This window comes from Pollachius pollachius (genome assembly GCF_949987615.1).
Source record: "Pollachius pollachius genome assembly, chromosome: 20".
Classification (NCBI taxonomy): Eukaryota; Metazoa; Chordata; class Actinopteri; order Gadiformes; family Gadidae; genus Pollachius; species Pollachius pollachius.
In genome coordinates this window covers 17,698,178-17,708,365 of record NC_136953.1, presented here as the reverse complement: position 1 = coordinate 17,708,365, position 10,188 = coordinate 17,698,178, and the positions used below count along the sequence as shown (strand labels likewise).

The 10,188-nt window shown below is 45.8% G+C and overlaps 1 protein-coding gene across 1 annotated transcript; it reads left to right on the top strand.

Moving 5' to 3' along the window:
• The first annotated feature begins 4,014 nt into the window (after positions 1-4,014).
• LOC307091438 (uncharacterized protein) lies at positions 4,015-8,975 on the top strand. Its single transcript, XM_079758413.1, has 7 exons — positions 4,015-4,265; positions 4,562-4,993; positions 5,871-5,998; positions 6,318-6,405; positions 6,549-6,680; positions 7,305-7,419; positions 8,806-8,975. Exons 2-7 carry the CDS (start codon positions 4,589-4,591, stop codon positions 8,904-8,906), a joined length of 969 nt encoding a protein of 322 aa, XP_079614539.1. The 5' UTR covers positions 4,015-4,265; positions 4,562-4,588; the 3' UTR covers positions 8,907-8,975.
• The last annotated feature ends 1,213 nt before the right edge of the window (positions 8,976-10,188 follow it).

The following is a 10,188-nucleotide window of genomic DNA, read 5'->3' as shown; positions in this document are numbered from 1 at the left end:
GTGAGGCCATATTTACATCAGCACTAAAAGGAATTCGAATCAGGTCACCAGGCACGTGAAGAGCTTTAGAACGACCAATATGAGATTAAATAGCTTGACCGTATTGATTGGATATAAATTAAGACTAAAGTAAAGATGATGTCATCATTGAGTATGTGGTCCTGAGTGATGATGTCATCATTGAGTATGTGGTCCTGAGTGATGATGTCACCATTTCATATAGTAGAAACAATACTTTGCATGACCTACCAAATATACTAGAGATGTTGAATGTTATTTTCTGCCAAAAATAATAAATATGCCGATGTGTACTTGAATATAATGCCTGAAAATATAACATTAATATTTAGAGATGATGTTTGCAATATTGCATCATGAAGTCATATATTTTATATTGCAATACCCTGGTGATATAACTTTGTGACAAGAGGAAGATTGATAGTTTGTCTTTTTAAAGCAATATGTATAAACAAAATAATGTGCCATATATTACTAAACTCATTCTTCTTGTATAGTTTCCTTCTCAAGCAGTCTTGTCTTTGTCTATTAAAAACCACTAGTTACATAATGGTGAAGATGTGTGTAGCAAGCAGTATGTACGTATGTTTGTATGGGCGACCCCTCGGCTAACCTCCAGCTACAGAAATAAAGACGCCTGCTTCACCCAGGACCCCTTCTCTCCTCTCTTATCTACCCTAATGTGATGTTCTCCGTGGAACAGCAACTCTCTGTTCTAATGTGATGTTCTCTGTGGAACAGCACCTCTCTGTTCTAATGTGATGTTCTCAGTAGAACAGAACCTCTCTGTTCTAATGTAATGTTCTCAGTAGAACAGCACCTCTCTGTTCTAATGTGAAGTTCTCAGTAGAACAGAACCTCTCTGTTCTAATGTGATGTTCTCAGTAGAACAGCACCTCTGTTCTAATGTGATGTTCTCAGTAGAACAGCACCTCTCTGTTCTAATGTGAAGTTCTCCGTGGAACAGCACCTCTCTGTTCTAATGTGATGTTCTTCGTAGAACAGAACCTCTGTTCTAATGTGATGTTCTCCGTGGAACAGCACCTCTCTGTTCTAATGTGATGTTCTCAGTAGAACAGAACCTGTTCTAATGTGATGTTATCCGTAGAACAGAACCTCTCTGTTCTAATGTGATGTTCTCCGTGGAACAGGACCTCTCTGTTCTAATGTGATGTTCTCAGTAGAACAGAACCTCTCTGTTCTTATGTGATGATCTCAGTAGAGGGGTACTATTCTATTGTTTTCTATTGTATTATTGTCTGTCGAGTCTCGACTGATTATATTACATTTGAATTAAGTCAGCCTTATGTTTCCATATGGAACAAGGTTTTCGTACAAGATGGCTGCTGTATACCTCATTAGTCATCTCCATAATGATATCTCTGCCTATGATTGCAGAACGTGGGCAAACGGACAAGATCAAGCGTTCTGGGGCCTCTACGGATTCCCTTTTTTACGTATGAAATTTCCTTTCCTAACGCGATGACCCGGAAGTACTTGGATGAAAGGTGGCTAGAATTCTAAAAATGCTTAGGAAAGGTGTCTCTATGCGTCATTCAGCATAGGTTACTCCTGACCAAGCTTAACGAAAGGAAAGGAGATATTAGTATCCCATAATCATCAACGGCGGCAATATGTAAAGCAATAGGCCATCGACAAAGTTGACCGACTCTACACCAAGACGCACGAGAGACGCGGTATAGCAGAAGAAGAGAAGGAAAGACAATTGATAATAATAGAAAAGGGCTACCAATTCCAGAAACGTCATTAATTGAATCGAAATGAAATCAATTCTTGCTGGTTAGTAAGCACATAATATACACCATAAGAAAATAAAAAGCCAACTTCAAATTTAAGAAAGACTACCGGGGGCAGTAAATTTCAACATCAACATAAGTTTAGCCTCTTTTTTTTCATTGGGATATAAGTTGCCTAAAATGGCCTTTGGCCAAGTCCGACCTAAGTGATTCTCACTGGCGACAACCTGATTGAAATCAATACAGGAAGAACTCATGGATCAGCAGAGAGCGCTTGTTGTAGTCCAACTTCGGGAAATTGTAGTTTCACGCTAGAGACGCTAGAGGTCAGCAATACTCTCCGTCGCGCGATGACGTCGGTTAGGAAAAGTGGAGTCGAATTTATTTTAAACAGTGCTGTCTTTTCCAATGTTCGAAAGGAGCACATTTTCATCTCTCCTGTATCAATTGCGTTTGCGACAAAGGTTAAGGAAAGGATGCATAAAGGTTATGAATTTTGCCTTTCAGAATAGGCCCCTCGCCTCCGTTTGTAGTCCTGATCAGTATTGACTAATCAGGTGTGAGCAGGGTTCGGGTGCCCGCTGGTAAAGAGTCCGTGTGGAGCAACGACCTCGGAACCCATCGGCTGTCTTCTGGTGATGGTGGAGCTTTTGTATGCCTTGATATTGTTTCTTAGAGATGAGGCAAGATGTCGTCTGGACCAAAACGTCGATGTGTATATTGTGGAGAAAGGTTGACTCTTCAGAAACGATCCCGACGCCGTTCTTGTGTCAAGTTTCTCATCGGACTGTAAATACCGGAGCACCGAACCGGAAGTGTTATAATATAAATGATAATTATGTGCCGCTCATGTGTCCATAGGCCTCTCTACGGATTGTCAAATCTCCTAACCTTTATGCCTCCTTTCCTTAACCTTTGTGGAAAATGTCATCGAGTCAAGGAGAGATGAAAAGGTGCTTCCTTTCAAACATAAGAAAAGCCAGCACAGTTTAAAATGAATTCGACTCCACTTTTCCTAACCGACGTCATTGCGCGACGGGGAGTCTTGCTGACCTCTAGCGTCTCTAGCGTGAAACTACAATTTTCCCGAAGTTGGACTAAGCGCTCTTTTGATCCATGGGTTCTTGTATTGATTTAAATCAGGTTGTCGCCAACAGTGAGAATCACTTAGGTCGGACTTGGCCAACGGGAATATTTTGGGCCACTTGAATCCCAATTCACATGTGAAAATATGAGGTTGGCATTTTATTTTCTGATGGTGCATATTATGTGCTTACTAACCAGCAATAAAATAATTCATTTCGATTCAAATAATTATGTTTCTGGAATTGGTATCCATTATTATCAATTTTATTTTATTCTCTTCTCTTCTTCTGCTTTACCGCGTCTCTCATGCGTCTTAGCGTAGAGTTGCTTTAATGGTGTGTTCCAAATGCCTCGAACACCAGCATGACTCCGGCTGAATGAGGTTGGTCTCCTCATGCAGCCTCAGCTGGTCCAGGTTCAGGATAAACTATGCAAAAACACTTTTTATATTAAAGTTTCATTCAAAATAAAGAAACAAAAGAGATAAAACATCGACAACAAATGGAACCATGTCGGCCCCGACGGACCGCTCTGTGGACGTGGCTCTGGAGGGTGAACATCCACCAGTGGGGGGCGCTGCCGAGACACATCTGAACCATGACTAATAAATACTGGTCCACTTCATACCATGACTAATAAACTACTGGTCCACTTTATACCATGACTAATAAACTACTGGTCCACTTTACATCATAACAAATAAACTACTGGTTCACTTCATATCATAACTAATAAACTACTGGTCCACTTTACACCATGACTAATAAACTACTGGTCCATTTCATACCATGACTAATAAACTACTGGTTCACTTCATATTATAACTAATAAACTACTGGTCCACTTTACACCATAACAAATAAACTACTGGTCCATTTCATACCATGACTAATAAACTACTGGTCCATTTCATACCATGACTAATAAACTACTGGTCCACTTTACACCATGACTAATAAACTACTAGTCCACTTTAATACTGCTCTAGGATCAGTGACGTCACTGGGTCTAACCTGACCTCAGCCTTCTCCGCCTGTTTCAAATTCCCAAAGACCACCCGAAGGACCCGGCAGACGGACGGGAGCTGATTGGGTGAAAACGCATATGACGTCATGGTTCTTCAGCAGTGTAACCAGACACCTGGACCCTAGGCTCCGCCCCCTGAAGAGACCTTCTCCACTTTACACGACCGGACTCTTAAAGTATTAAGTAACGTTAAGACTATTGAATACACTAAATTATTAATAAGAAGCAGATTCTAGAAGACACTAAGTTAATACTAGGAAGACCTAAAGTTACCTTAGAGGAGCGGAGACTCAGAGAAGAACCTTTCTCCTCGGACTTGTTGCGCAGCTGAAGGGGTTGGACGTGTTCGTACTGGAACTTAAAGGAGATGGGCAGAAGGTATGGATCCTCATGTTACATTCAACCTTTGCTTGGGATCTTCTGGAGTTTCCAGCTCAACTTTAACATCAATCCAAATCCCAGCCGACAAGGGTTCAGGAGCCACTGGGAATCGAACCAGCAGCCACATGGATACGGTCCTCCAGCCTTCTCCACGGGCCTGTTGAAGAATAACTGTAGATGATGTTTGAACACCGCTGCCTCTCAACGACGTCACTGTTTAAGACGCTTTATCATAATCCTTTACAAGGTTTCAGATGTTTTACAATAACCCTTCATCATGTTTTAATCCCTAGAATATAGACAGAAGATCCGTGTCCGAGATGGAGGGGGAGAAGGAGAGGGAACACGGGGAGGAGGAGAAGGAGAGCGACGACGCTGAGGACGAGGACCCAGAAGGAGCGGCTCTGGCCTGGCTGGAGGGCTCCGGAGACCACCTGGGCTGGCAGGAGGGGTCCGGAGACCACCTGGGCTGGCAGGAGGGCTCCGGGGACCACCTGGGCTGGCAGGAGGGGTCCGGAGACCACCTGGGCTGGCAGGAGGGCTCCGGGGAGCAGGAAGACCACCTGGGCTGGCAGGAGGAGTCCGGGGAGCAGGAAGACCACCTGGGCTGGCAGGAGGGGTCCGGGGAGGACCACCTGGGCCTTCCCATCATGCACTGGGAGGCCCTCAGCCTGCGGATCGCAGAGCTGGAGAAACAAGACCTTGCAAAACCCAAGAAGACAAAGGTCTGTGATCTGTAGAAGAACAGTGATCTGAGCATAGGGATGTTGTTCTGAATGGGAACCCCACTCGGTCAAAGATATACCTTTAATGATTCTGACGGAGCTACCGCTACATCCTCCCCCCAGGGGATCCCTTCTGTCTGGGGAGGGCGTGTGCGTGTTCACGTTAGAGGGCGAGTTACCTGGTCTCTACTGGACCTGGTCTCTACTGGACCTGGTCTCTTGTGGACCTGGTCCCTAGTGCACCTGGTCTCTACTGGACCTGGTCCCTAGTGCACCTGGTCTCTACTGGACCCGGTCTCTACTGGACCTGGTCTCTTGTGGACCTGGTCCCTAGTGCACCTGGTCTCTACTGGACCTGGTCCCTAGTGCACCTGGTCTCTACTGGACCCGGTCCCTAGTGCACCTGGTCTCTACTGGACCCGGTCTCTACTGGACCCGGTCTCTACTGGACCAGGTCTCTAGTGGACCTGGTCTCTACTGGACCTGGTCTCTAGTGGGTATTGTTTAAAGGGGCGTGGTCTCTAGTGGGTATTGTTTAAAGGGGCGTGGTCTCTAGTGGGTATTGTTTAAAGGGGCGTGGTCTCTAGTGGGTATTGTTTAAAGGGGCGGTCTCTAGTGGGTATTGTTTAAAGGGGCGGTCTCTAGTGGGTATTGTTTACAGGGGCGTGGTCTCTAGCGGGTATTGTTTAAAGGGGCGTGGTCTCTAGTGGGTATTGTTTAAAGGGGCGTGGTCTCTAGTAGGTGTTGTTTAAAGGGGCGTGGTCTCTAGCGGGTATTGTTTAAAGGGGCGTGGTCTCTAGTGGGTGTTGATTAAAGGGGCGTGGTCTCTAGCGGGTGTTGATTAAAGGGGCGTGGCCTAAGTGTTTTCTGCCCCCAGGACGTGGCCGGCTCTCTAGAGCGGCGGGCGCGCCCGAGGTGCTGGACGGATGAGGGGAGGAGCCTGAGGAGCGCCGAGGTGTGGGAGGACCGGGAGGAGGAGGTGCACCAGACGGAGCTCAGCTCCCGGTACAACCTGCTCAGAGAACTAGTCATAGTTAGGGTGGTGCCACCGGTCATATTGATGGTGTTGTTATTAGTTTGTCCACTTTGTGGACCTCATGACCGGAGGGTTGTTCTGACTTTAGTTAAAAAACTGAGCAGAATTATTTTTACATAAAAAGATTCCCAGAAGTGGGAGATTATGATGTTAATAAAGAAAAATAAAGGGGAATTTATCATGTCAAGTGAATGCATTATGCTTCCATACACATGAATCAGCTTATTGTATATCAGAATACTGTGGTCTTTACAACAAAAATCTTTTTTTATGTCTTCTCTTCTGCAGTCTGCAGACACGAGTCAACCTCCAACTGTGCTTCATCAATGACAGCGAGAGTGATGAAGAGGCAGACAGAGAAGAAAATAGCAAAAAGGTTGATTTCCTCAGCGTTCCACAGCCAGTGATGTGCTGTCAGCCGTCGAGGCTCAAAGCTTAAAGCCCTACGACAACAATGTGTTAAAGCTCTCCCATGGTCCTACACCTGGTCCACCTTGTTGTTCTCCCTTCCTGCTGCAGAGGGCGTCGGTGCAGGTGCCCTGCCACACCCCCGCGGCCTCCGCCGCCCAGGAGAAGGGCCGGCCCCTCAGCGGCCTCCGGAGGGCCCTAAGGGCCCTAAGGGCCAAGCTGAGGACAGACCTCACGCGCCAGGTGACCGCACAGCCGACACGCTGCAGGCAGTAGGACTGGATAGGGACATTCACCATGGAGCCCGGCGCTGGAACAATATATCTATCTATATCTGGTACCCCTATGTCTACTCTAGAGCGAAGGCTCTGGTATATCTGTGTCTACTCTAGAGCGATGGCTCTGGTATATCTGTGTCTACTCTCTAGAGCGAAGGCTCTGGTATATCTGTGTCTACTCTAGAGCGAAGGCTCTGGTATATCTGTGTCTACTCTAGAGCGAAGGCTCTGGTATATCTGTCTACTCTAGAGCGAAGGCTCTGGTATATCTGTGTCTACTCTAGAGCGAAGGCTCTGGTATATCTGTGTCTACTCTAGAGCGAAGGCTCTGGTATATCTGTGTCTACTCTAGAGCGAAGGCTCTGGTATATCTGTGTCTACTCTAGAACGAAGGCTCTGGTATATCTGTGTCTACTCTAGAGCGAAGGCTCTGGTATATCTGTGTCTACTCTCTAGAGCGAAGGCTCTGGTAGGTATTTTTCTCTCTTCTCCTAGGTTTTGAAGATGTTTAAATGATCGTAGAGTTGTCCTGGAGCCCTTATCCCCAACAGCCTCTGAATGGTTGTGTGTTCTGCGTCCTCTGAGCCAGGCAGCAGCCCCTAGCGGCCCCCTGGTGAGGACCACCCTGGACCGCCGCGCCCTCCAGGGCTCCGACGCCAAGGAGCTGGGGGTCCTGCGAGCCTCCCTCAGCCAGGCCATACAAGGTGGGTCTCATCACTCAGGTGGGTCGGCTTAGCTCAGGAGGTAGAGTAGTTGTCTCGTAACCGAAAGGTTGGTAGTTCGATCCCCAGCTCCTCCTAGCTGAGTGTTGATGTGTTCCTGAGCGAGACACTTATCCCTAACTGCTCCTGACGAGCTGGCTGTCGCCTTGCATGGTTGACTCTTCCGTCAATGTGTGTATTAACCAATGTAAGTCGCTTTGGATAAAAGCGTCTGCTAAATGCCCTAAAAATTTTTAAAAAAAGTCACCCCCTCTGCTGGAGCAGTCTGCTGCTGGTTCAGGTGTTACACTCACCCTCTGCTGGAGCAGTCTGCTGCTGGTCCAGGTGTTACACTCACCCTCTGCTGGAGCAGTCTGCTGCTGGTTCAGGTGTTACACTCACCCTCTGCTGGAGCAGTCTGCTGCTGGTTCAGGTGTTACACTCACCCTCTGCTGGAGCAGTCTGCTGCTGGTTCAGGTGTTACACTCACCCTCTGCTGGAGCAGTCTGCTGCTGGTTCAGGTGTTACACTCACCCTCTGCCGGAGCAGTCCTCCAGTTTCCTGCAGGAAAGAGTCCTTTCGTTTTATGTCACTATTTCACCCTGTGATTTTGAAACCCTAGATGTTGATGTGCTGATGATGTTTATAACTCTGGTGAAATCCGACAAGGGAGGGTCCCTCCAGGTAGGATGGACAGATCAGCAAACCAGTTGGTTCAGTCCACTGGGGGAGCTGCCAATTCTTTATGCAGTTCTGGGAATATAACTTTAAAGCCATAAGTTAGTTTTCATTTTGAGTCAGGGTTTCATTAGGGTAATGTACGACCTGCATGGCTTCTCTAACATGAGGCTATGAGGTTGGCTATAACTGCTTCTACCACAGTTAGCAACAATGAATAGATATTATTTGATCTGTTACGGTAAAGATAATGCTTTCTTCAACCACTTCATCAGCTGAGGTTCTGGGGTGCTTTGAGACGTTTTCGCTTAGTCAAGGAATCCTCTCCTTGTATTTCACCGTTACACCGTTTCTGGTGTACTTGTAGGGCATTGATTCAGAAGTGTTAAAAGACAGAGGTGTCTAGCTTTTGAAATGAATACACACCCTTGGAATGCATTGGCCAACCAGAATCAAGTATTTAACACCGCTGTAGTAAAGTTTTCTAAAAAGCATTTGACCTTTCGTAAACAACCATTTGCTTTGTTTCTATATTCTTTGATGGTATTGTTGTCACTTAAGAGGACTGTTGGATTAACCCACTCTAAAGTTCTGAAGCAGCTCAAGCAGCTGAAGGGAGGGCTGTGACTCAGCTTCTCCAGGGGATGGGGGCGGCTCCTTGACAGACCAATGCTCAGCCTTCTGTACTAACGCCCAGTGTTGTTTCTGCAGATCTGAACTCAGAGCTGGTGGGTCTCCTCCAGACCAGAGACCAACTGAAGACCGAGCAAGACGCCATGCTGATGGAGGTCCAAGACCTCACCTCTCTATGACCTCACCCCTATGACCTCACCTCTCTATGACCTCACCCCTATGACCTCACCTCTCTATGACCTCACCTCTCTATGACCTCACCCCTATGACCTCACCTCTCTATGACCTCACCCCTATGACCTCACCTCTCTATGACCTCTCTCCTCTATGACCTCCCTTCTCTGTGACTGCACTTCTCTATGACGCTCTATGACATCACTTCTCTATGACGCTCTATGACATCAATTCTCTATGACCTCACTCCTCTGACCTCACTTCCCTATGACATTCTTTGACATCACTTCTTTATGACCTTGCTTCTCTCAGGCCTCTCCGCTCTATGACCTCACTTCTCCATGACCCTCTTTGATGACCTCATATGCTATTAGTAGCACGATTCGTCGCTCCTTGGATTGACCATTGAAGACTCAAATATGATCTTCAGCTCCTTGGATGGACCAATGAAGACTCAAATATAATCTTCAGCTCCTTGGATGGACCACTGAAGACTCGGATATTATCTTCAGCTCCTTGGATGGACCAATGAACACTGCCAAAACTGTCATCAGTGGCTTGCTATTTTTGCATGTTTTCTTTTTAAGAATGTGTGGAACCGTCTAACCCTCGTGTTAAGCTCCTTGACCATATATTTGTCACATTTTTTTTATTTCTAAAAAGCATTAAGATTTCCATTTCAAGCTGCCTATTAAGGATGTTTATTTTTGATGTGTTTTTTTTAAATGTTTTTTAAGACTGTGACCGGTTCAAATAATTCGTTTTTCTAAAAAATCACACTTCACTTCCAAATATTACCTAAAAAGTATGCAATGTTTTCAAACAAATGGATCACCCGCCGCTAATGTTACATATATCTTTGTAAAATTAGACTTCATTTTTCCTGTGAAAATATTAAATTTAGATCTTCCTCCCAGCAGATTTGATGCTAGTGGTTCATCATTGGATGCTATTACAGGGCGAGGGAGTTACCCCACATGTTGGTGGATGAACTAACCTTACCAAAGGAAGAAACAACATAAGTACCAACAATTCTAATCACGGGTCGCTGTAGTATGCAATAGGTGGAGAGTGGGAGATTGTTACTGATACTTCTGTCGATCCATCATGCTCGACAACGGTAAAGAAATAAAGTAATGGAATCCAACTTGCTCTATCTTTAGATTATTATGAATTAAATACCACTAGTTGTAGTTTATTACCTAATACCTCCTCTAGTTTTACATTATTACCGGGTGATGATGATGTAAGGTGATGAGGCAGGGGGATGGCGGTCCTCAGAGCAGC